This window comes from Lipotes vexillifer, unplaced genomic scaffold (assembly GCF_000442215.2).
Source record: "Lipotes vexillifer unplaced genomic scaffold, Lipotes_vexillifer_v1.1 scaffold889, whole genome shotgun sequence".
Taxonomy (NCBI): Eukaryota; Metazoa; Chordata; class Mammalia; order Artiodactyla; family Lipotidae; genus Lipotes; species Lipotes vexillifer.
Genome location: NW_006788335.1, coordinates 1,368,153 through 1,395,324, shown reverse-complemented (window position 1 = coordinate 1,395,324; position 27,172 = coordinate 1,368,153). Strand labels below are relative to the sequence as shown.

At 43.8% G+C, this 27,172-nt stretch overlaps 1 protein-coding gene across 1 annotated transcript in view; it reads left to right on the top strand.

Moving 5' to 3' along the window:
• The window catches only part of CUNH3orf20 (chromosome unknown C3orf20 homolog), a 98,938-nt gene that overhangs the window by 21,121 nt on the left and 50,645 nt on the right, over positions 1-27,172 (top strand). The window contains exons 6-10 of the mRNA XM_007461583.1: positions 2,804-2,956; positions 3,725-3,845; positions 9,985-10,097; positions 17,132-17,307; positions 17,890-18,191. Coding sequence (XP_007461645.1) covers positions 2,804-2,956; positions 3,725-3,845; positions 9,985-10,097; positions 17,132-17,307; positions 17,890-18,191 — 865 coding nt within the window. The remainder of the gene's footprint in view (positions 1-2,803; positions 2,957-3,724; positions 3,846-9,984; positions 10,098-17,131; positions 17,308-17,889; positions 18,192-27,172) is intronic.

Here is a 27,172-nt window from a genome sequence, read left to right as displayed (position 1 = left end):
CCTTTCGAACCATGTTTTTCTCTGGGTATATGTCCAAGAGTGGGATTGCTGGATTATATGGTAGCTCTCTGATTTCCTTTTCTCCACCCTTTCTAGTTACTTTCTTATTGGTTTCCCTGGTATAATGGGTTGAATAATGTCTAACAAAAATTTATGTTTACCTGGAACCTCAGGATATGACCATATTTAGAAATAGGGTCTTTGCAGATATAATTATTAAGATGCAGTTATATTGGATTAGAATGAGCCCTAATCCACTGGTGTCCTTAATAAGAAGGGAAAACAGACACACAGAGAGGGAAGAACACCATGTGATGACTGAGATAGACGTTAGAATGATGCATCTATAAACCAAGGAATGCTAAAGATTCTTGGTAACTGCTAGAAAAATAGGAAGAGGCAAGGAAGCGTTCTTCCCCAGAGCCTCCAAGAATATGGCCCTATCAGCACCTTGATTTCAGACTTCTAGACTCCAGACTGTGAGAGAATAAATTTCTGCTGTTCAAGTCACCCAGTTTGTGGTACTTAGTTACAGCAGCCTGAAGAAACTAATTACATTTGACAACATATTAGTTTGAGTTAAGACCAACTTAGCCTCAATAGCATGTAAGACTCTGCTCCTATACAGCTCCATTCCTCCTCCTTTATTTTGTTGTTAACAGAAATTAACTCTTTATATATACGTTGCCATTAATGTACATTTACAAGTATTGTTTTATGCATTTGTTTTTTCAAATCATATAGGAAAAAAGGAATTATAAACAAAATAATAATACTGAATTTTATATTTACTTATGTAGTTATCTTTACTGGTGTTCCTTTTTCCTTTGTTTGTCTTTGAGTTACTGTCAAGTGTTTTTTCATTTCAACCTTAAGGAATCCTTTTAGCATTTTTTGTAGGACAGGTGTACTAGTGGTGAACTGTCTCAGCTTTAGTTGGAAAATCTGGAAAAATCTTAATTTCTCCTTCATTTTTGAAGAATAGTTTTACTCAATATAGAAGCCTTGGTTGATAGCTTTTTAAATATTTCATCCCAGTGCCTCTGGCCTTCTTGGTTTCTGATGAGAACTTGGCCACTAATCTTATTAAGGATCCCTTGTACATGACAAGTCTCTTCTTTTGCTGCTTTTAAGATTCTTTCTTTGTCTTTTTGCAGTTCGATAATAGCATGGCTGTCTTTGAATTTATCCTACTTTCAGTTTGTTGATCTTCTTGAATGTATAGAGTCATATCTTTCATAAAAGTTGGGGAGTTTTCAACCATTATTTCTTTATGTCCCCTCATTTCTTCTGGGACTCCTGTTATGCATATATTGGTCTCCTTGGTGGTGTCCCACAGGTCTCCTACGTTCTGTTCATTTTTCTTCATTCTTCTTTTTGCTCCTCAGCCTGGATAATTTCAATTGTTCTGTCTTCAAGTTCACTGATTTTTTTTCTTCTACTGCTCCAGCATGCTGCTAAATCCATCTAATGAATTTTATTTATTTTTTGGTTTTATAATTTATTTGTTTATTTTTAAATCAATAAAGATGTAAAAAAAATTGAAGTATAGTTGATTTACAATGTTGTGTTAGTTTTAGATATACAGCACAGTGATTCAGTTATATGTGTATATATATATATTATTTTTCAGATTCTTTTCCATTATAGGTTATTATAAAATATTGAACATAGTTCCCTGTACTATACAGTAGGTCCCTGTTGGTTATCTATTTTACGTATAGGAGTGTGTATATATTAATCCCAAACTCCTAATTTATCCCTCCCCTCACTTTTCTCCTTTGGTAACCATAAGTTTGTTTTCTATGTGTGTGGGTCTATTTCTGTTTTGTAAATAAGTTCATTTTTTTAGGGTTCCACATATAAGCAATATCATATGATATTTGTCTTTGTCTCTGACTTACTCACTTAGTATGTTAACCTCTAGGTCCTATATGTTGCTGCAAATGTCATTATCTCATTCTTTTTTATGGCTGAGTAATATTCCATCGTGTGTGTGTGTGTGTGTGTGTGTGTGTATGTATATAACACATTTTCTTTATCCATTCATCTGTTGCTGGACTTGTAGGTTGCTTCCATGTCTTGGCTATCGTAAATAGTGCTCCAGTGAACATTGCGGTGCATGTATCTTTTTAAATTATAGTTTTCTCTGGATATATGCCCAGGAGTGGGATTGTAGGATCACTGAAATTCTTCCTGTCTGGGGCACTTTTGAAATTCCTGCAAAAAGGATAGTAGCTGCCCACACCATATCTGTTTTAGATGCAGTTATATTGCATTAGAATGAGCCCTGAAATGAACAGGGAGACATTGTCTACTCTTCTAGATTGGTAAGAAGGGGAAGCAGCCTAACAGCATTAGAAATATCTCTGGCCTCAGAGTTCAGATACTGGCTCTGCCACTTCCTGTGGTGTGATGTAAGGCAAATCATTTCTCTGCGCCTTGGATTCCTCATCTGTTGGGTGAATAACTTACCCTGGTTTGTCTGGACTTTCCTGGTTTTATCCCTGAAAGTCCTGCATCCCAGGAAGCCCCTTACATGCAGGGAAACCCTACTCATCTGTGAGATGAAGGTAATAGTACCTACCACAGGGTGGTTGTGAGGGGTAGAAAGAGGATACAGGGAAGCACCTAGGGCATGGTTGGTTCCATAGTCATTTAGTTGTTACTTATGCAAAGTGCAGAAGACTGGGAATGATGTACCAAACAGCTAAAACACCGACATGTAGACTTGCTTTCCGGAGGCACCTAAGAACAGAACTCTGAGAGTTTTCTGTTAGTTCTACTTAACAATTTCTGCCAGCTATCCCTCTGGAAACATCGCCGTGTGTCAGATCCCCACGTGCTGCAGAGGGAGAGCCATCACCTGCCTCTTTAATGACACACCCAGCTTCTCCTTCCTGGCCATGTTCAATGCTGAAGGCCAGGGCTGCGTTCACTACAACCTGAAGGCCCGGTGAGTCAGTTGGGGGAATCTTGGCCCCATGGAAGTATCTCTGAGGGTGACAGAGTGGGGCACTGAGGTGCAAAGTAGGAGCCCCTGGGAAAAAGATGGACCATGCAGTGTCCAGAGATCTAGGAAGACGGTGTGGCAGGGCCAAAGCAGTGCCTGTAGGGACACAGGTGCTTTGAGGCCCTTACTTGCTGGATTCATGGCGTACCCAATGAGAAGGGAAATTCCTCAAGTCCTACTCCACTTGTTCCCCCCAGAGCACTAAGATCTTCACTGTTAGCTAGATTCATGGAAGAATTCTTTAGGGGAGAGAAGTGTTTTATACTAGGAAGCAGTGAAGGAGAGGCCATGGGTAGCACATATTCTTGGTAGCCAAATGTTGATTTTGTCCGATTTTCCTAAGGAACTGTTCTAGGAGGGATTGACTTACTTTCACGTGACAGATGTTCTGTTTCCCATTTTGGTGCCTGAGATCTTATATGCTCAGGCTCCTGGGCTGCGGGCACACGTTCCATTTCTCTCCCCCTTGGGTTAGGCCTGAGCCTCCACCATCTCCTTCAGATCTGACCTTCCCAACAGACTCCCCAGTAGCATCAACAGGTGTGAAGGGACATCAGACCATGTTAGGTGGGGTAAGTAGGGCCACCTGCAAGAGTCCACAGTTCCTCCAGCTGGGGCAGAGTCTCAGAGCTCTGCCTGCCTATAGCCTGTAGTGATGGGGGCTTCCTTCCGGGGCCTGGAGGAAGCTCCTCATTTATGTATCTCTCCTAGCTGCCCATACGTCTTGGTGTTGGATGAGGAAGGTGGGACCACCAATGACTACAAGGGCTGTGTAGTCCACAAGTGGAGCTGGATCTCCAAGACGGAGACTTTGCTCTCTCTGGAATACAAGGTAGGGGTGGGCAGCAGAGGTGGGGCTTGCCACTGGGCTGTCCAGCATTAAGAGCCAGAGGACTACCTGTATGGCAGGGGCCCTAGCCTCAAGGAGCTTGTAATATCAGAGGTTCCCACGTTGATGGGCAGTGATCCAGGGCTGGCTGAAGTGAACTTTTCACCAGCCTACAGCAACTGTTGGCTGCTGTACTGACCTTTCTTGGTAATATGCTTCCTGTTTTATTTGTATTATTAATGATATTATATTTTATAGTTAAAATGTCTTTTATTTTAGGAAGTAACTGTTACAGTAGTTGATAGTTTTATTTTTAATGCCTATGTGTGGCAATAAGAAAAGTAATTCTATGTTGGTCTCCCCAGTTTTTGTTTTTATAGTTTTACTATCTGTGAAACAAAAAAACCTGAGAGGTAAAGGAAGCTGATGGACACAAATCCTTTTTTCATTCATTTGGTTGTTCAGCTATTCATCAAAGAGTTATTAAATAATAAATGTTTAATTACTAATATTAGGGCTTCCCTGGTGGCACAGTGGTTGAGAGTCCGCCTGCTGATGCAGGGGACACGGGTTCGAGCCCTGGTCCGGGAAGAACCCACATGCCATGGAGCGGCTGGGCCCGTGAGCCATGGCCGCTGAGCCTGCGTGTCCGGAGCCTGTGCTCTGCAACGGGAGGGGCCCCAACAGTGAGAGGCCCTCGTACTGCAAAAAAAAAAAAAATACTAATATTAAATAATAACTTAATACATTTAATATACCAATAAAGCAATTAAGTGTGCTTGTCACTTTACCTATGGCAGAGTTTCTCATCCCTGGACCTACTCACATTTTGAGATGGATAATCCTTTTAATAACTGTGCATTGTAGGATATTTACCAGTATCTCCCTAGATGCCAGGAGTACCCCCTCTCCTAGTTGTGGCAACCAAAAATATCTCCAGACAGTGCCAAATGTCTTTGGGGGGCAAAAATCACCCGTTGTTGAAAATCACCAATCTAGGGGATAGAAAGATAGACAATACCCCTCAAGGAACTCAGAAATCTAGGGGAATAAGAAGAATATGTGGCAGAAAAGTATAAGGGCTGTGAGAGAAGGACAAGCTCATAGGGTTGGGATTCAGAGAAAGATCACAGAACATAGAATCCACCCAAGGTAAGAGTTACAGACAGAAGCACTGTTAGAGTTCATGGTAGGGCTCAAGCATCCTGTCTCATGCCCTTCCTGTTCATCCTCTATGTTGACCACTGGATTCTCATTCTTATATCTCGATTCCTGTAGACCATACCTCTGCTCAGAAACATTCAATTCCTTGAACATGTCTCACCCTTCCTACCCCACTGTCCTGAAATATAATACATCTTCTCTCTCTGCCAATCCAAGTTTTCCCTCCTTCAAAGCCCTACTCAGACCTCCTGTCCTCATGGCACTCCAGTCCACACCCATTTCTCTCTTCTCCCAGTGTCCACTGTCTGGATTAAAAAGTAATCCGGACTGAAATGACGAATTTCAGTCATTGTACAATTAGTCATGTAATGAAGGGGTTCTCAGTTGTGGCTTCATATCAGAATCACCCATGGAACTTTAACAAAAATATAGATCCCAGGCACAGCCCTAGAGAGATTGTGATTCAGTTGGTCTGTCATGGGTTCTGGATTTTGTAGTTTTCACAAGTCTTTCTATTGCTTGACCAGGTCCAAGATCTCCAGTCCAGGAGTGTATTGAGTTATTGCCTTACTATTTAACTTTTTGTAGTCGTATGAAAGTTTACAATCCAAAAAGATTATAAATTGGTTGCAGGCAGACACCATATGTTATATGTCAGTATGGCCAAGTGGACAGAGAACTCTGGGATGAGGGTCTGGGGAGCCACGTACTAGTGTCAGCTTTGCCAAACCCTGGGTGTGCAGCTTTCTGAAAACCACTCAGCTTCTCTGAGTCTTGGTGGCTCATCAATACAAGGTGGGTCACAAGAGCCTCCCTCCTGCCTCACACTGCTTTTGTGAGAACTAAATGAAACAGTGGTGGGGAAGGTGCTTTGACACCCTAAAGTGTTTCAGCAGTGTGTCTTAGTTCATTGTTCTGTTCCCTAGAGCTGCATACAGAAATGCACAACAGGGGCTGGTACAGTCAGGAGTGGCCTGGAACACAAGTGGCCTTGAGTTGTAACATGAGTGTGTGTGCATATTATTCTCATAGATACAGATAAGAAGGAGGGAGAGCATTCTGGATAGAGGAATAGCATCTGTAAAGGCTTGGAGTTGGGACTCAGGGTGGCATTGTTAAAAGTTCACAAGTGCTTCTCATGAAAGAAAAGTAGGCAAGAGCTGTATGTGTCAGGGGGGTGGAGGTGAGAGGCCCTGGATGTCATGCTGAGGAGTTTGCATGCTGTCTTGGAGGCTGCAGTGGCAAGTTTGTTTCTGCCCAGATATTTATTGTTCCCAGCATTTTCATTCCTCTCTGAAAATCCAGTTTCCCTCCGGTATCATTTCTCTTCATCCTGAAAAACTTCCTTTAGCATTTCTTGAAATGGAGATCTTCTGGCAACAAATTCTGTTTTCTTTCATGTGAAAAATGTCTTTATGAAAGAATATTTTTGCCGGATATGGAATTCTGGTTGACATTTTTAAAGATGTTCCACTGTGTCTGTCCTCCATAGTTTCTGATGAGAAGTTTGTAGTTATTCAAATCATTGTTCATTTTCTCTCATTCCTTTCAAGATTTTCTCTTTTAGGGGCTTCCCTGGTGGCGCGGTGGTTGAGAGTCTGCCTGCTAATGCAGGGGACACGGGTTCGAGCCCTGGTCTGGGAGGATCCCACATGCCGCGGAGCAACTAGGCCCGTGAGCCACAACTACTGAGCCTGCGCATCTGGAGCCTGTGCTCCACAAGAGAGGCCGCAATAGTGAGAGGCCGGCGCACCGTGATGAAGAGTGGCCCCCACTTGCCACAACTAGAGATAGCCCTTGCTCAGAAATGAAGACCCAAAGCAGCAAAAATAAATAAATTAATTAATAAACTCCTATCCCCAAAATCTTAAAAAAAAAAAAAAAAAAAAAAAGATTTTCTCTTTTAGTTCTCTAAGTTTGACTATGATGTGTCTGCGTGTGGTTGTCTTCATATAAATTCTGTTTGGGGTTTACTGAGCTACTTTAATCTGTAAATTCACATCCTTCAACAAATTTGGGGAGTCTTCTGCCATTATTTTAGGGGAAAAATGCACTCCAGTCTCTTTCCTTTTCTTCTGAGACTCCAATTACATGTATTTTAGACCTTTTATGTTGTCCCAAAGGTCCCTGAGTCTCTGTTCTTTTTGTTGTTGTTCAATATTTTTCTGTTTATTTTTCAGATTGGATAATTTACATGGATCTATCTCCAAATTCACTGACTTTATTCTGTCATTTCCATTCTGCTGTTATGCTAATCCTGTGATGTTTAAAAATTCCAGATATTTATTTTCAACTTTATGATTTCTGTTTAGTTGTTTTTTATATTTTCTGTTTCTCTGCTGAGATTTCCTAATTTTTCTTTCATTACAAATATATTTTCCTTTGCCTCATTGAGCATAGTTAAGTTAGCTGCTATAAAGCCTTGTCTGGTAATTTCAACATCTGGGACATATCAGACAGCATTGGTTATTTGTTGTCTTGAGAACAGCTCGCACTTCACTGGCTCTTCACATGTTGAGTTATTTTGGATTGCTGACATTGTGGATGTTATGTTTTAGAGTCTCTGAGTTCTGATGTATTTCTCTGAAGAGTGTTGATTTTTTTTGTTTTAACAGGCAATGGGCTTGTTTAGACTCATAATGCAAACTTTGTCTCACCCGCAGTGGGCAGCAGCTCAAATCTCAGTTCAGTCTTCTGTTTCCCTGGAAGTAAACTGCCTCGAGTTTGCACTGCTCACACATGGTTCAGGGATCAGCCAAAGCTGTGGACTGTTTAATCGTAGCATTTGGGACTCTATTTCTCTGTCCCTTCTGTAATTCTCTCCTTACTTTTCTGTGACTGTAGTTGACCCCAGGTTTTGTCCTTTGGTTCTTTGGGCCAGAAAGAACTCATCCCATGTTGATCCTTTTAAGTTTTGACTCTTCGAAATCTGCCTGCTTTTGCTTACTCTTCTGAGCCTTTGGGTAGTTGTTTTTTGTACTTTTTCCAAGTTCTGTGGGAGGATCAGCCGGTTAGGAGCGGACTCAGCTATAGTGGGAGTATAACCAGCTGGTTAGTTTTTAAGCTGAGGGCTGGTATGCTCCATCCAGCATTTATGTGGAAGGTTGACTGGAGAGGGAAAGATCGGCAGATGGGGCTAGTTGAAAGACTAGTTAAGGAGTTACTAGCCAGACTTGACATGATGGAGGGTATTAGTAATATTTTTTAAAGGGGCCATTTCAGTAAAATAAATCAGTGGCATTCAGAAATGGGGATAAATGAGAGGAGGAGGGAATTATAGATGACTCCACATGGAGTGTGTGTGTCTAGGTGGAAACAAAGCAGTTTCTGAGGGGCTCAGAGACCCATATGGTTTTGGATGTGCTGATTTGGCTCAGTGGACATCTCTCTCTGGACAGGGATCCTCACCTAGAATGAGACATTGGACATGATATACACGTGATATACATGTGGCTCACGAACTCCCAGGAAGATGAGCAGTGGCTGAGTTCATAGAGCACCGTCGTTGGGTCATTGGGAAGAGGAACAGAAACCACCCAGGGGCCAAGATAATTAAAAACAGCTCTACCAAGCTAAGCCCTTTGCTTATTTTATCTGTGAAATCTGCTTAGTGCCCCAGAGAAAGATTCTGTTGTTGTCCCCCGGCTCAGAGAAGCTAAGCAACCTGCCTCAAGTGTCCAACCACAGTGCTTGAGCTCCCAGCCCCAGCTCACAGCTCTGTTTTACAGTCTCTAGAGGGAGAACTGGAGCAGGTAGTGTCTCTCTTAAGTGAGAGTGATCTACAAGTTTGAAGATGTCAAACACTTGGCAGGAAGATGGTCATGGATCAGATGTTTTCAGAGTGTGGAAGGGGACTAGCATCCAGGCTGTGGAGAATGGGGAAGGGGCTGGGTGGTGAGGAAATTGAGTGTGGACCTTTGGACCAGCAAGTGGAATCCTAGAAGGAAATGGAAGGAGTGAAGATGGAGAGCACTTTCTTAGGTCCGAGGAGTTCTGGGGCACGTGTAGGTCAGGGGCTGTAGAGCTACAGACGCCCAGGCCCTGGTGGGGCCACTGTGCATAAATAACTCTCTGCACACCTGAACCATCCAGGGCCTTACGTGCGCGTTGCTCTGCCACATCCTGACAATACCTGCTCGTGTTTGGTGTGGGCCTTTGTGGTTTAGAGAGCCACTTCCATAATCTTTATCTTATTTGAACCTAACACGAGCATTTTGACTCTGATATTGAAGATTGGGAGCTTCAGGGAGGCCCAGTGGCTTGCTAACCAGAGGCAGAACTGGGACTCACTCCAGACCACAGAGCTCTTAGTAAGGAGTGAGTTGCTATAAGGGCAGCTCACCCTCCCTGTGTTCTTCTCTGGGACTGCTACCTAGGAAATCCCACCCTTTTGGAAGTAATGAAAAAGGGTGGCTCCTCCTCAGGGGAGGAGTGGTGACCCATTTGGTGACTGCAGGAGAGAGGAATGAGCATGTGTGGCACACCCCTGGCTAGGTTCCCTTTTGCCATCTGCCCACCCACCTGCAGAGGGGTGAGTTCTGGTCCCCCTGCCAAGGTAGCTCTGCGTGCTTTCCTAGTCAGACCTGGTGCCTGGGTGGACCCAGCATCAGATTCAGGGACAGTGTTGGCTTCTGACTCCTATCCAACTCTACCAGAACCAAAGCTGACTCGCTTGTTGGATCCCTGTGTCTCCTTCACAGTTGGTTACAGGTTTGGGTTGGAAAGGGAAAGGGCAGGGGTAAGGAACCATCATTAATTTTTCTGCTTATCCCTCAAAGAAAAATTGGAATTCTTATGTGTTCTCCCTGAAAACAAGATTCTAGCATAATAACCAGAAAGATCTTACAGCTCTCTTAGGCCCAAGCCAAGAGGGGATTTGTGTTTTGTGGTTTTCTGTTGTCCCACCTACCCGGTCAGGAACAGGTAGGTGGGACAACAGAAGCAGGGATCCACTGAGTCCTGGTTTCTTCATCCACAGGTGAATGAGCAAATGAAGCTGACCTTGCTAGGGCAGGATTCTATCATGGTCACCTTTACCTCCCTGAATGAGACCGTAACACTCCCCGTATCGGCCAACAGCTGTCCCCATGGGTAAGGCACACAGACCAGTCACCCAGGCCTGACCCCAGAGCGTTTCAACATGGATTGTCACTTTGGAATGCCTTTGTTCTTCCTGCCTCCCCTACCCATACAAGGCCCCACCTCTTTACCTGTCTAATGGACTTCTACTCATCATTCACTGTCTGACTTTAGTACCACCTTCTCTGTGAAACGTCTATCAAGAGTTTTTCAGGGGCTTCCCTGGTGGCACAGTGGTTGAGAGTCCGCCTGCCATTGCAGGGGACACAGGTTCATGCCCCGGTCTGGGAAGATCCCACATGCCGCGGAGCACCTGGGCCCGTGAGCCATGGCCACTTAGCCTGCGCGTCCAGAGCCTGTGCTCTGCAACGGGAGAGGCCACAACAGTGAGAGGCCCGCGTACCGCTAAAAAAAAAAAAAGAAACTGTATTGGCTCAGTAAACTGAAAAGTCAGTCTGTAGATAGGCAGCATCAGGCATGGCTGGATCCAGGCCCTCAAAGTATTCCATCAGATCTTCCCATCTCTTGGCTCTGCCTTCCTCTTTGTTGGCTCTGTTTTCTGGAAGTCTGGAAGAGAATAGTTGACATTCACCATGAGACTGGGGTGGCCATGGACTCCTTGGTGGCACTGGCCTCTGGCATTACACACAGGTGATTGGCTCACTCAAGAAGCTTCCTTGGAGTGGGAGCGGGGGGACCACACCTCCCAGTCTTCCCGGGGCCAGTCCCGGTTTACGCCTATCAGCCCAGGAGTTATTAGTAGCATCCCTTTCACTCTTAGAAGTGTCCCAGTTTGGCTGATAAATTATAGTCACTCTGAAGGAGGCGTTTGCACTGTGAGGGCGTTTGCCACCACATGCCAAAGGCTCATAGGCTCGCAGGGCTGACAGAGCCCATAGGAGCAGCCAGCCCCATGTCTCCCCTTTACATGGGGACACGCGAGGTTGGCATTTGTTGGAGACCCATGTTATCTAAACAAGACACAGAGAACACCTGTGTTTTTCCTGGAGGGAAGAGTTGCACCTGTTTTTTCCACTGCTCTTACATTTCAGCAACATTTCAACTTCATTAGTTGATTAGCTAATTCAATAAACATGTATTAGCGGGCTTCCCTGGTGGTGCAGTGGTTGAGAGTCCGCCTGCCGATGCAGGGGGACACGGGTTCGTGCCCCGGTCCGGGAAGATCCCACATGCCACGGAGCGGCTGGGCCCGTGAGCCATGGCCACTGAGGCTGCGCGTCCGGAGCCTGGGCTCTGCAATGGGAGAGGCCACAACAGCGAGAGGCCCATGTACCGCAAAAAAACACCCAAAAACATGTATTAGCACCTGCCGTGTGCCGGATTGGCTGCTGGGGATGTCGAAGTGAAAGAAGCCTCACTCCCTCTAGTCTCTGAGATACTTTCAGTCTAATGGAAGGGGCAAAAGCATCAACACAGGTTTGTGATCCAGCTTGACTGGTGTGGTGTGCGGGAGAGAGGGGCGCTGAGGGAGCTGGTGGGTTCGTTAAAGGGATCTCATTGAGCACCCAGGAAACTCAGATGCCAGTGACTTCAGCCTACATTCCTCATGCCAAAGAGCAAAACAACGCCAGGATTTTGAGTCCATCAGGGCTGAGATGACTGCTGACTGATGAGTCCATTCCGTCAATTTGTATGACAATGAGTCCATTCTGTCAATTTGTATTTTTAAAAATGTGCGTTTACTTATCCAAGGCAATAGATAATAGAAAAATTTTTGTTCACATAAAATTGCAGTAATGCTTCATTTTTCTGGCAACCTCTTGTCTGGTAATCTCTGAAATTTGGAATATGGCTAAGAACCAAGACGTAAGCAGTTGAAGGCCCCCATGAACAGCTGAGAGAAATCGCTCTAAGTTCCATGTACTGAACGTGTCCTCTTGGCCTAGGAAAGCCCCTCAGTCGTTCACATCTTATGTTTTCTCAGCTAAATGCAGCCTTAGAGAGCTAGAATCAGAGGTCCAGAGCTGTGCTGTCCAGTATGGTAGCCAGGAGTCACAAATGGCTATTGAGCACTTAAAATGTGACAATTCCAGGCTGAGATGGGCTGGAAGTGAAAGCACACGCTGCATTTCAAAGACTTAGTATGAAAAGAGAATGTAGCATTTCTTATTGATCATTTATTTTGATTACATGTTGCAATAATCATATTTTTGATGTATTAGGTTAGATAAATATGTTATTAGAATTAATTTCATCTTCTGAGAATGTTTTTATCTATTTATTTATTTTTGGCTGCGTTGGGTCTTTGTTGCTGTGCTCAGGCTTTCTCTAGTTGTGGTGAGCGGGGGCTACACTTTGTTGCAGTGCGCGTGCTTCTCATTGCAGTGGCTTCCCTTGCTGTGGAGCACTGGCTCTAGGCGCACGGGCTTCAGTAGCTTCCCTGGTGGCACAGTGGTTGAGAGTCCGCCTGCCATTGCAGGGGACACAGGTTCATGCCCCGGTCTGGGAAGATCCCACATGCCGCGGAGCACCTGGGCCCGTGAGCCATGGCCACTTAGCCTGCGCGTCCAGAGCCTGTGCTCTGCAACGGGAGAGGCCACAACAGTGAGAGGCCCGCGTACCGCTAAAAAAAAAAAAAGAAACTGTATTGGCTCAGTAAACTGAAAAGTCAGTCTGTAGATAGGCAGCATCAGGCATGGCTGGATCCAGGCCCTCAAAGTATTCCATCAGATCTTCCCATCTCTTGGCTCTGCCTTCCTCTTTGTTGGCTCTGTTTTCTGGAAGTCTGGAAGAGAATAGTTGACATTCACCATGAGACTGGGGTGGCCATGGACTCCTTGGTGGCACTGGCCTCTGGCATTACACACAGGTGATTGGCTCACTCAAGAAGCTTCCTTGGAGTGGGAGCGGGGGGACCACACCTCCCAGTCTTCCCGGGGCCAGTCCCGGTTTACGCCTATCAGCCCAGGAGTTATTAGTAGCATCCCTTTCACTCTTAGAAGTGTCCCAGTTTGGCTGATAAATTATAGTCACTCTGAAGGAGGCGTTTGCACTGTGAGGGCGTTTGCCACCACATGCCAAAGGCTCATAGGCTCGCAGGGCTGACAGAGCCCATAGGAGCAGCCAGCCCCATGTCTCCCCTTTACATGGGGACACGCGAGGTTGGCATTTGTTGGAGACCCATGTTATCTAAACAAGACACAGAGAACACCTGTGTTTTTCCTGGAGGGAAGAGTTGCACCTGTTTTTTCCACTGCTCTTACATTTCAGCAACATTTCAACTTCATTAGTTGATTAGCTAATTCAATAAACATGTATTAGCGGGCTTCCCTGGTGGTGCAGTGGTTGAGAGTCCGCCTGCCGATGCAGGGGGACACGGGTTCGTGCCCCGGTCCGGGAAGATCCCACATGCCACGGAGCGGCTGGGCCCGTGAGCCATGGCCACTGAGGCTGCGCGTCCGGAGCCTGGGCTCTGCAATGGGAGAGGCCACAACAGCGAGAGGCCCATGTACCGCAAAAAAACACCCAAAAACATGTATTAGCACCTGCCGTGTGCCGGATTGGCTGCTGGGGATGTCGAAGTGAAAGAAGCCTCACTCCCTCTAGTCTCTGAGATACTTTCAGTCTAATGGAAGGGGCAAAAGCATCAACACAGGTTTGTGATCCAGCTTGACTGGTGTGGTGTGCGGGAGAGAGGGGCGCTGAGGGAGCTGGTGGGTTCGTTAAAGGGATCTCATTGAGCACCCAGGAAACTCAGATGCCAGTGACTTCAGCCTACATTCCTCATGCCAAAGAGCAAAACAACGCCAGGATTTTGAGTCCATCAGGGCTGAGATGACTGCTGACTGATGAGTCCATTCCGTCAATTTGTATGACAATGAGTCCATTCTGTCAATTTGTATTTTTAAAAATGTGCGTTTACTTATCCAAGGCAATAGATAATAGAAAAATTTTTGTTCACATAAAATTGCAGTAATGCTTCATTTTTCTGGCAACCTCTTGTCTGGTAATCTCTGAAATTTGGAATATGGCTAAGAACCAAGACGTAAGCAGTTGAAGGCCCCCATGAACAGCTGAGAGAAATCGCTCTAAGTTCCATGTACTGAACGTGTCCTCTTGGCCTAGGAAAGCCCCTCAGTCGTTCACATCTTATGTTTTCTCAGCTAAATGCAGCCTTAGAGAGCTAGAATCAGAGGTCCAGAGCTGTGCTGTCCAGTATGGTAGCCAGGAGTCACAAATGGCTATTGAGCACTTAAAATGTGACAATTCCAGGCTGAGATGGGCTGGAAGTGAAAGCACACGCTGCATTTCAAAGACTTAGTATGAAAAGAGAATGTAGCATTTCTTATTGATCATTTATTTTGATTACATGTTGCAATAATCATATTTTTGATGTATTAGGTTAGATAAATATGTTATTAGAATTAATTTCATCTTCTGAGAATGTTTTTATCTATTTATTTATTTTTGGCTGCGTTGGGTCTTTGTTGCTGTGCTCAGGCTTTCTCTAGTTGTGGTGAGCGGGGGCTACACTTTGTTGCAGTGCGCGTGCTTCTCATTGCAGTGGCTTCCCTTGCTGTGGAGCACTGGCTCTAGGCGCACGGGCTTCAGTAGCTGTGGCTCACGGGCTCTTGAGTGCAGGCTCAGTAGTTGCGGTGCGCGGGCTTAGTTGCTCCACGACATGTGGGATCTTCCCGGACCAGGGCTCAAACCCGTGTCCCCTACATTGACAGGCGGATTCTTAACCACTGCGCCACCAGGGAAGTTCCCTGAGAATGTTTTTGTTTGTTTGTTTTTTGCGGTATGCGGGCCTCTCACTCTTGTGGCCTCTCCCATTGCGGAGCACAGGCTCCGGACGTGCAGGCTCAGCAGCCATGGCTCACGGGCCTAGCCGTTCCGCAGCATGTGGGATCTTCCCGGACCGGGGCATGAACCCGTGTCCCCTGCATCAGCAGGCGGACTCTCAACCACTGCGCCACCAGGGAAGCCCGAGAATGTTTTTAATGTGGCTTCAGGAATGTTCAAAGCCACACATGGAGTTCGCGTTATATTTTTGGTAAACAGTGGGGATCTAAAGGTGGAGTCCTCATTAAGGGAAGCTCGCAGAGGCTGACAGTGCGAAAGGAGGCTGGAAGTTATCTATTAAAAAGAACATTGTAACTCAAAAAGCATAACCATCTTGGAGACATCTAGCGTAGGGATAAACAGACAAATACATTAAAACAGCTTCTGAAAACCACCACATTCTAGAGGATAGTTGTTGATGTTGACCAAGGAGACTGACTTGCCCCAGAGCATCCTCATCTTAACCTCTTCTGTTTGAGAGAGCAGGGTGGTGTACTGTATATTACAACCTTCTGACTAGATAACCAACAACAAATGAAGACTTATTGTGGGTAACAGGATTTCCAAATGTTGACCCTAGCTTCCAGGTTAAGCATCTTGGAATATTTTTATGTGAAATCTCAAGGCTGGCAGAGAGCCTCAGCTAGGAGGTGGCTTCAGGCTTTCCCTTTCCGTGCTGGGCCTCAGTTTCCCAATTTGTGTAGTGATGTGTAAAGGCCCACCCAGCTATCCCACACTTCTCTCCTGGGACTTTAAAAATCCATTCAACTGCAATCTGTGTGTGTGTGTGTGTGTGTGTGTGTGTGGTGTGTATGTGTATGTTTGGAGGTGGTTATCACCCACTCATCAGCAAACCTGTGGCCATCTAGGAGAGCTGAGGGGTGGGAGTAGGGTGGCCTCTTTCCTCACACTCCCTGTCAGTGGAAAACTTGTTAAATGGTTTCCCCAGACACCCATCACCCTAGGAGGAACCACCCGTCAGAGCGACAGGCAGAATGTCAGTCTCAGCTTTTGTAGCCCTGCGGCCAGGCTCCTCACTAAATTTTCTATCAAGGCAGCGCTTTGGAAGCGAGGAAATGCCTCAATTTAAATGCTTTATTAGCCCAGTGCTGCCTCAGATCCTTTTGGGAAGCAAGACTGGGTATAAATTATAAATAAATAAATAAAATTAGCCCAGAGGCAGAGGTTGGGGCCAACAAACAGAAGGATGGTTGAGGCTTTGCTATTAATTGGGGCATCGTTTACAGAAGCCCTGCCTGCAGGACAAAGAGGGATACGTGGCTGACTTTATCGCTCTTCAGAAAGTCTGTCCACCACTCACCCTGCTCTCTCCACCTGAGGCTTCAATTCTGCAGAGGAAAAATTATTTCACACCTCCTCTGTGTGAAGTGGGAGATATAGACTGCGTGGACCCTGCCTTCAGGGCTGATGAAGTTTAGGGATAAAGAAAGTAAAAAGTGACCAGAACCCAGAGCAAGAAGGACAGGAATGAGCAGATGTGCAAGCTCAATGTAGGGAGTGGTTGCTGGTAGCTTAGCAAGTCTGTGATGCCTTCCTGAAGAAAAAGTCACACCCTGATTGCCATTAACTCCAGAATCTGAACCTAGTTCCGCCCCGGCAGAGGCAGAGGTTGAACTGCCGGGCGGCCTCACTGTCCCATAGGAACTCCGGAGCCAGTGTGGCCCTTCGGAGTAATCCTGAACTGAGGCCGGAGGCCTGGGCCTTAGTGCCCATGGGGACCAGTCAGTCTGTGTAACCCTGGCCTAGGGCAGTCTCTCAGCAGAGAGCGGCCAGCAGTGTGAAGAGGGTTCTGTGGGTCGTGCAATAGAGGGAGACAGGCAGCAAACGTCGAGAGGCGTTCGTCCATCCAGTTATTCATAGCGCAACAAGCATTAATTGAGTGCCTTCTGTGCGATGGGCACTTGGACACAAAGGAGACCAAAACCCGATCCTTGTCCTCTAGGAGCTTAGAGTCTGGCTGGAGAGACAGGCTCCCACGCAACTGATCACTTCACAAAGGGCTAACCTTTGTCTTCAGGCTGCAGAGAGAAAGTGGTGAGGGTCCAAGGCAAGGAACAGTTCTGCCCAGTGCAACCAACCTCTCTGGTGGGGGGGACGTTTGAGGTGGGTTGGGTCAGTGTGTGGGGATTCACTGGTCTGAGGGGAGAGAGGTGGGTCCCAGGCAGGAGCGGCACATCCTCTAAGCCAGGGCTTAGCCTTGTGGTCACTGGGCTGGGCAGACGGCTCCTGGCGGGGCAGGTGACAATGCCCTTCCCCTCGGCCTTTCCCCAGATGACCCGCAGAATCAGCAGCATGGATGAAAAGATGTCTAAGATGAGTTGGGCCCTGGCAGAGATCAAGAGGCGGTTTCAGAAGACGGTGTCCCAGTTCATGAACTCTGTCCTGCTGGCGGCAGGTAAGGAGACTATATAGTACGATTATAAATCTTACTACCCAGCGTTATAAATATTTCTTTGTTTTCCCATCCCTGCCCCCCACTCCTGCTTGGAGTTCCCAGAGGCAGGGAACTCCTGTACGGGGTCATCTTTATGACCAGTGCCCAACATTTAATAAATGTTTGGTAAGTGAATGAAGAAATGGCCAGTCTAGCAGAGAAAGCAAAAGAAAAATACAACAAAGAACATAGATGGAAATGACTTAAGTCTGGAGGCACAGTGAACAACACGGATGCATAGTGTACCCAGCCTCTACATTGAGTGCTATAAAGGACACAAAGCTGAATGAAACACAGGCCCGTGGGGGAGGATGGATCAAAGCTGGGTCTTGACAGATGGCCAGAACTGAGATTGATTTGTTCTTCCATTCAGCTAGCACTTACTAATCCACTAGCTGCACTAGGGTGGGAGCACTGGGCCAGACAACACGAGGCAGCAGACTCTGCGAGAGTAATGGCCTGGAGGGGGAGCCGTGCAGTCTCACAGCAGGGCATGGTGGCCAGGCCACGCCGGGGAGTGACACCAGTGTCTTCTGTTCACAGGCTTGTTCACCACAGAATATCCAGTAAAGGAAGAGGCAGAAATCATTCGGACCAGATTAAGGTCCAGGCCCTATCCTGAGCACGCCACCAAGCTGAGTTTATACTCAGGAGAAATCCTTTCATTACGATCTCAGTCAGCCCGACCCGAATCCTCAATTGGAGAGTCTTCGAAGGAGGAGCCTGTGTTGGCTCCTGTGAGCACCACTCGGAAGAAGCCCATCAAGGTCCAGGCCAAGGCCACGGTCACACCCAGGTGGGCTTGGGCCTTCATTTCTTCCAGCTTCTGTGTGTCAGATGCTGAGGTGGGTAGTAAACATGTGATGGTGGACAAAACAGATGAGGCCCCTCCCTCTTGGAGTTGAAATTTTAGGGGTGGGGAAAGATAGAAGATAAACGTGTGAAGAGCTGAACTATTTTAGTTAGGGATAAGGCTGGGAAGAAAGTAGACCAGGGAAATGGGTTAGAGCCGAGGCTGGCAAACTGCGGGCAGGGGCCAAATCTGGCCCCACTGCCTGCCTTTTTTATGGGTGAGCTAAAAGTTGTTTTTACGTTTTTATTTTTATTTTTTTTAATTAATTAATTAATCTATTTATTTACTTTTGGCTGCATTAGGTCTTCATTGCTGCACGCGAGCTTTCTCTGGTTGCTGCGAGCGGGGGCTACTCTTCATTGTGGTGAGCGGGCTTCTCATTGTGGTGGCTTCTCTTGTTGCGGAGCACGGGCTCTAGGCGCGCGGGCTTCATTAGTTGTGGCACGTGGGCTCAGTAGTTGTGGTTCACGGGCTTTAGAGCGCAGGCTCAGTAGTTGTGGCTCACGGGCTTTAGAGCGCAGTCTCAGTAGTTGTGGCTTGCGGGCTCTAGAGCGCAGGCTCAGTAGTTGTGTCGCACGGGCTTAGTTGCTCCGTGGCATGCAGGATCTTCCCGGACCAGGGCTCGGACCTGTGTCCGCTGCATTGGCAGGCAGACTCTTAACCACTGCGCCACCAGGGAAGCCCATTTTTACGTGTTTAAGTGCTTGGGAGGAAGAAAATCAAAAGATGAGTTTTTCGTGACATGTGAAATGATATGAAATTCAAGTTCAGGATCCATAAGTAATGTTTCAATGGGGCACAACCACGCCCACTCATTTACATGTTGTTTGTAGCTGCTTTCCTGCTAAGATGGAAATTTTGAGTCATTGTGACCAAGACCCCCTGACCTGCAAAGACTAGAGTTTTTACTGTCTGGCCCTTTGTAGAAAATGCTGACCGACCCCAGGCATGGAGAGTGACTGGCAAGTGGGGTGGGACTCCGTAGACGGTCGGGGAGGCAGTTCTGAAGAGATACTTTAATGGAGGGCTGAAGGCTTAGAAATAGGCACAAAGAAGGATCAGGAAGGAGCACCAGGCAGAGGACAGAACAAGTACAAATACCTTGAGATAGGAACAAGTTTGGTATGTGTGAGGGGAAGTGAGAAGACCAGTGTGGAGCGTTGTGAGGAAGGCGGAGGAGGGATGCACATTGAGGACAGAAAGGTAGGCAGGAGCTGGGTCAGGTAGCCTTGTGAGTGTTATAGAGGAAGCCGTTCTGTACCTGCGAGGCAGGAAGTGACATCATGTGATTCATGAGGTTTTTAGAAAACTGAAAAAAATGGTAAGATATATATCTCTTGTGTTTTAACTTTAAAAATTTTATAAAATATAGAAAATGAACAAATCCTAAGTTTATATAGTTCAACGTGTATCACAAAGTGAACATACCCTATAGGCCCCAAGAAACGGAACATTATCTGCTCCTTAGACGTTCTCTTTTGTCCCCTCCCTATCAATAATCTCACCCTCCTTCCCAACAGGATGATTTCTCACATCATAGATTTATATATTTTTAAACTATTTAAATAGAACTATTCAGTATGCATCCTTTGATGTCTGGCCTCTTTTGCTCAATGTTACAATGTGAGATTTATCCATGTTGCTGCGTGTGGCGGAACCACTGCTCATTTTCACTGCTATGTAATAAACTATTGTAAGACTAAACTAAAAATTTTTTGCATTCTAATGTTGATGGATATTTGGGTTGGTTACAGTTTTGGTAGTGACAAACTGTGCTGGTTTTTGTATATGTCCTTATTTCTGGTTGGGATATGCCTAGATGTGAAATTGCTGTCATAGAGTATGTGTATGTTATGCTAGATCCTGTAGTTCTGGTGAGACTCCGTTTTCCAAATGGTGGTTTCAAGTTCCACTCCCACCAGCAGTGTATGAGCATTCCAGTTGCTCCACATCCTCACAATGCTTGATATTGTCCATCGTTTTAATTACAGCCATTCCATAATGATGAAATGTTTTTTAATTTGCCTTTTGCCCTGGTGACTACAGAGGCTGAGCACCTTTTCAATTGTTCATTGGCGTTTTTGGATATTCTCTTTTGCGAAGTGCCTGTTGAGTCCTCCTGTCCATTTTTCTACTGGTTGTTTGTCTTTTCTTGATTTATATTTTGGAGTTCTTTATTGTCGATACAAAAGTTTTGTCAGTTATACATGTTGCAAATGATTCTCCCACTTCTACTCTGGCAGTGGTATCTATTGATGCACAGCAGTTGCTAAGTTTAATGTCCAGTTTTCAGTCTTTTTGTTTGTTATTAGTTATTCGTAACCTATTTAAGAACTTTCTCTACTCAGACAACATGATGGTATTCTCCAAAGTTGCCTTCTGTTAGTTTTTTCTTTTACTTTTGCATTTATATCCATCCTCCACCTGCAAATGATTTCTGTGTATGACATGACGTAGGGGCCAAGTTTTATTTTCCCCCACGTATATACTGAACTGATCCAGCATCACCTATTGAGAGGATTGTAATTTTTCCTCAGCTCTTTGGTGCAAACTCTGCCATAAATCAAGGGGCTCTATATGTTTAAATCAAGGGTCGTTTTTCTGGAGTCCCTATTTTGTTCCCTATTTGTTAAAACTTTTACCAACACCTAACAGTCTAGTTGTTATAGCTTTTTTTTTTTTTTTTTTTTTTTTTTTTTGTGGTACGCGGGCCTTTCACTGTTGTGGCCTCTCCCGTTGCGGAGCACAGGCCACGGACGCGCAGGCTCAGCGGCCATGGCTCACGGGCCCAGCCGCTCCGCGGCATGTGGGATCTTCCCGGACCTGGGCACGAACCCGCGTCCCCTGCATCGGCAGGCGGACTCTCAACCACTGCGCCACCAGGGAAGCCCTGTTATAGCTTTTGTTAAAAAAAACTTTTTAAAATATTTATTTATTTATTTAGGCTGCACAGGGTCTTAGTTGCAGCATGCGGGATCTTTAATTGTGGCATGCAGACTTTCTTAGTTGCAGCATGTGGACTCTTAGTTGTGGCATGTGGACTGTTAGTTGCGACATGCATGCGAGATCTAGTTCCCCGGGCCCCCTGCATTGGGAATGTGGAGTCTTACCACTGGACCACCAGGAAAGACCCAGTTATTATAGCTTTATAATGAGTGTTGACATACAGCAGAGTAAGTACTCAGTCTTTGTGTGCTAAGCTGTTTTGCTATTCTTAGCCCTTTACATTTCCATATAATTTTAGAATCATCCTGTAGATTTAAAACATTGTCCTGGGATTTCAATTTGGTTGTTAATGTCTTTGTAATATTGGAGTATTTCAATCCATGAATATGGTATATCTGTTTGTTTAAGTCTTATCTAATCTCTCCGTAATATTTTGTGATTTTCAGCATAGAGGTCTTATATGTCTTTCATTAGATTTATTCTATGATATTTTATAGTTTTGGTGCTCTTATAAATTATGTTTTAATTTTTCTAGTTGTTGCTAGCTATAGAAAGGCAGTTGATTTTTTTTCAGTTGAATTTATTTTTAAATTAATTACAGTAAACATTACTCTTTTTTGTGTGAAAGTCTATGAGTTTTGACAAATGCATAGAGTGGTGTAACCTCCACTGTAGCCAAGATACAGAACAGTTTCCCCACCGACCGAAAAAAAAAAAAAAAAAGAAAGAAAGAAATTCCCTTATGCTACCCCTTTGTAGTCAAACTCTTCCCTCACCTGTAATTCGTAACAACCACTGATCTGTTCTCTGTAGCTATGGTTTTGCATTTTGCAGAATGTCACGTAAATGAGATTATATCATATATAGCCTTTTGAGTCTAGCCTCTTTCACATGGCATAAAACGTGAGATTCATCCATGTTGTTGCATGTATCAATAGTTTCTTTTTTTTTTAGTTAATTAATTAATTAATTTATTTTGGCTGCGTTGGGTCTTTGTTGCTGCATGTGGGCTTTCCCTAGTTGTGGTGAGCGAGGGCTACTCTTCATTGCAGTGCGAGGACTTCTCATTGTGGTGGCTTCTCTTGTTGCGGAGCATGGGCTCTAGGTACACGGGCTTCAGTAGCTGTGGCATGTGGGCTCAGTAGCTGTGGCTCGTGGGCTCTAGAGTGCAGGCTCAGTAGTTGTGGCTCATGGGCTTAGGTGCTCCGCGGCATGTGGGATCTTCCCGTACCAGGGATTGAACCCATGTCCCCTGTACTGGCAGGTGGATTCTCAACCACTGCGCCACCAGGGAAGCCCCTCAATGGTTTCTTTTTATTGCTGAATAGTATTCTGTTTCGGGGAGCCCCAACACCACCCCCACATTTAGAGACCTGTTGATACTAGTACGCATGGGATTCAGCATATAGTTGTCTCATGGATAAGGTTTATTACAGTGAAAGGATACATGATAGGATGAACAAGGGTAAAAGACACAGGTAGAATCTGGATAAATCCATATACAGACTCCCCCATGCGCTCTCCCTCCTGTAACGGGACACACCAAGCGTGCTTCATTCTCTAGCAGTGGAAACTTGCAGTAACATGTGCGATGTTTCTGTCCAGGAGTGCGCATTAGCAACTCAGAGCCCAAGGTTTTTATTGGGTAGCAGTCATGTAGATACTCTCTGCCGAACAAATATCAAAGTTGCAGACTGCCAGAAGGAAAACAAGTGTTCAGCATAAATCACAATATTTATATAAACAGTGTAGGCCTAGTGTAGGAAATGGTTCAAGTGCCAAGTTCCCAGACACCAGCCAGGGGCCAACCTTGTAGGCAGGTCCTTCTAAAGACAGCAGCCTCAGGCCTCCTATGTTAACTCTCTTCTGTATATATTATGTGACATAGGTGGGCAAAAATTTATTCATCCATTTACTCATTGAAAGACATTTAAATTGTCTTCAGTTTTTAGTGATTATCAATATAACTGCTACAAATACTCAAGAACAGGTTTTTATGTGAGCACAGGTTTTCATTTCACTTAGGTAAATTCTTAAGAGTTGGATTGCTCGGTTGTATGTAAATGGTGTGCTTAACTTCATAAGAAACTTCAAAACTGTCTTCCCAAGTGGTTGTACCATTATACATTCCCATCAGTAATGTGTGAGGGTTCCAGTTGCTCCAAATATTTGTCAGTACTTGATATTGTCAGCTTTTTTTTTCCCTTAAATTTTAGCCATTCTAATATATGTGTAGTAATATTTCGATATCATTTTAATTTGAATTTGTCTAATTACTAATTATGTTGAACATCTTTTCATGGGCTTATTTACCATTCATATATGTTCTTTGGTGAAGTAACTGTTCAAATCTTTTCATATATTTAAGTTGGGTTATTTGTATTCTTATTGTTGAGTTTTGAGAGTTCCTTACTCTGGATATAAGTACTTTATCAGAAATGGGACTTTGAAATATTTTTTCCCAGTCTGTGGCTGCATTTTTCATTCTCTTAGTAGTGCTTTTGTGGAGAAAAGTTTATTTTGATGCTGTCCAGTTTATCTTTTTTTTTCTTTTCTGTATTGTACTTTTGGTGTCATGTCTAAAAATTCTTTGCCTAACCCAGTGGTTCTCAACAGAGATGATTTTGACCCCCAAGGGACATTTGAAAATGTTTGGAGACATTTTTAACTGTTATGACTGGGGAGGGGATGCTACTGCTATCTAGTGGGTAGAGGTCAGAGATGCTGCTAAACGTCCTGCAATGAACAAAATGATCCCCCCCAGCACACACACACACAAGAAAGAATTATATGGTCCAAAATGTCAGTAGTACCAGTTGAGAAACTCTGGCCTAACCCAGTGTCACAGAAGTTTTCTTCTAAAAGTTTTATATTTTTATGTTTTACATTTATGTCTGTGATCCATTCTGAGTTAATTTTTGTATAAGGTACAAAGTATGGGTTGAAGTTTATTTATTTATTTATTTTGCATATGGATATCCAATTGTTCCAGCAGCATTTGGGGAAAAGATATCCTTTTCTCTATTAAGTGCCTTTGCACCTTCATAAAAAGTCAATTGCCCATATTTGTGTAGGTCTCTTTCTGGACTCTCTGTTTTGTTAATATGGTGAATTACATTGATTTCAAATGTTGAACCAGCCTTGCATTCCTGGAATGAACTCCACTTGGTCATATGTATTATTCTTTTTCTCTGTTGCTAGATTCAGTTTACTAATATTTTGTTGAGATTTTTTTACATCCTTAGTCATGAGGGTTATTGGTCTATAGTGTTTTTTCTTGCAATGTCCTTGTCTGGTTTATTAGCGTAATGTTGGCCTTAAAAATTTCTTGGGAAGTAGTCCCTCCTCTTCTACTTTGTTTCGAATTGGTATTATTTTTTTCCTTTAATGTTTAGTAAAATTCACCAGTGAAATGGTCTTGCCTGGAGTTTCCTTTGGTGGAAAGCTTTTTAAAATCAAACTTAATTACTTTAATAAATACAGGACTGTTCAGGTCATCTATTTTTCTTGAGTGAATTTTGATAGTTTGTGTTTTTAAAGGAATTGACCTATTTCATCTAAGTTATTGAATTTATGTGCACAGAATTGTCTATAGTATTCCCTTATCATCTTTTTAACATCTGTAGGGTCTTTTTTTTTTTAAACTTACCATCTTCACTATATTTAAGTGTACAGTTCATTGGCATTAAGTACATTCACATTGTTTCTGCAACCATCACCACCATCCACCTCCAAAACGTTTTTCTTTTCTTTTTTTTTTCACATATACACACACACACACACACACACACACACACACACACACACATGCACACTGTATTTTATTTTTACAGGAGATAAATAAACTGACACCAAGCATTGTAAATGGATGACCACAACAAAAGCAACAATGATTGCAATTACCAAACACGAAACACACTCACACTATGTCATAATATTGACATTCAGTCCAGTAATCCTCCACTGTATCAGCTCCTTTACTTTGCAGTGAAAATTGATTTGTATATTTCTTGCCTCTGGGTCCTCGTGGGATTTTTTTTTATTCAAACAGAAAGTCACAAAAATTATAATCATCCTCATCAGTTCACTCAGTCCCATGTAATTAATTTTTTTTTCATCTTGATCTTTTGTTAGCACTTTTATGAATTCACCAGTTTTCCATTAGAGTTCTGAAAATGCTTATTCATTCAGTTCAGCAGTATATGGTCAGTTACCAGAAACCTGTACTTGTCAGGCTTTTCCATGAATTCCTTGAAGATGAAACCCTTTTATAGGAACATTTTTGCATAAGCATCAGAGTACACCCAGAACTGTCTGTAAATGACAAAAGACTTAAAAATGACCACGGTTAAAGATTTGATGAAAGTGCAGAATAATGCAATTGACAAGGATATTTAGTTATTTCTGAGATACACATTTTAAAGTAATAACTAGAATTATGACTTATAACATTATACCAGAACATATAAGATTTTTAGAAATTTCATGTAATGTCTGAAACATTTATATTAACATATTTCCATACAAATAACCCAAAGAAAGTTTAATGTTAGTTGTTTTTTGTTTGTTTGTTTATACTGCACGTTCTTATTAGTCATCAATTTTAAACACATCAGCGTATACATGTCAGTCCCAATTGCCCAATTCGGCACACCACCATTCCCACCCCACCACAGTTTTCCCCCCTTGCTGTCCATACGTTTGTTCTCTACATTTGTGTCTGAACTTCTGCCCTGCAAACCGGTTCATCTGTACCATTTTTCTAGGTTCCACATAAATGCGTTAATATACGATATTTGTTTTTCTCTTTCTGACTTACTTCACTCTGTATGACAGTCTCTGGATCCATCCACGTCTCAACAAATGACTCAATTCCATTCCTTTTTATGGCTGAGTAATATTCCATTGTATGTAGGTACCACAACTTCTTTATCCATTTGTCTGTCAATGGGCATTTAGGTTGCTTCCATGACCTGGCTATTGTAAATAGTGCTGCAATGAACATTGGGGTGCATGTGTCTTCTTGAATTATGGTTTTCTCTATGTATATGCCCAGTAGTGGGATTGCTGGGTTATATGGTAATTCTATTTTTAGTGTTTTAAGGAACCTCCATACTGTTCTCCATAGTGGCTGTATCAATTTACATTCCCACCAATAGTGCAAGAGGGTTCCCTTTTCTCCACACCCTCTCCAGCATTTGTTGTTTGTAGATTTTCTGATGATGCCCATTCTAACTGGTGTGAGGTGATACCTCATTGTAGTTTTGATTTGCATTTCTCTAATAATTAGTGATGTCGAGCAGCTTTTTATGTGCTTCTTGGCCATCTGTATGTCTTCTTTGGAGAAATGTCTATTTAGGTCTTCTGGCCATTTTTGGATTGGGTTGTTTGTTTCTTTAATATTCAGCTGTGTGAGCTGTTTATATATTTTGGAGATTAATCCTTTGTCTGTTGATTCATTTGCAAATATTTTCTCCCATTCTGAGAGTTGTCTTTTCGTCTTGTTTATGGTTTCCTTTGCTGTGCAAAAGCTTTGAAGTTTCATTAGGTCCCATTTGTTTATTTTTGTTTTTATTTCCATTACTCTAGGAGGTGGATCAAAAAAGATCTTGCTGTGATTTATGTCAAAGAGTGTTCTTCCTATGTTTTCCTCTAAGAGTTTTATAGTGTCCGGTCTTACATTTAGGTCTCTAATCCATTTTGAGTTTATTTTTGTGTATGGTGTTAGGGAGTGTTCTAACTTCATTCTTTTACATGTAGCTGCCCAGTTTTCCCAGCACCGCTTATTGAAGAGACTGTCTTTTCTTCATTGTATATCTTTGCCTCCTTTGTCGTAGATTAGGTGACCATAGTTGCATGGGTTTATCTCTGGGCTTTCTATCTTGTTTCATTGATCTATGTTTCTTTTTTTGTGCCAGTACCATATTGTCTTGATTACTTTAGCTTTGTAGTATAGTCTGAAGTCAGGGAATCTGATTCCTCCAGCTCCGTTTTTTTCCCTCAAGACTGCTTTGGCCATTCGGGGTC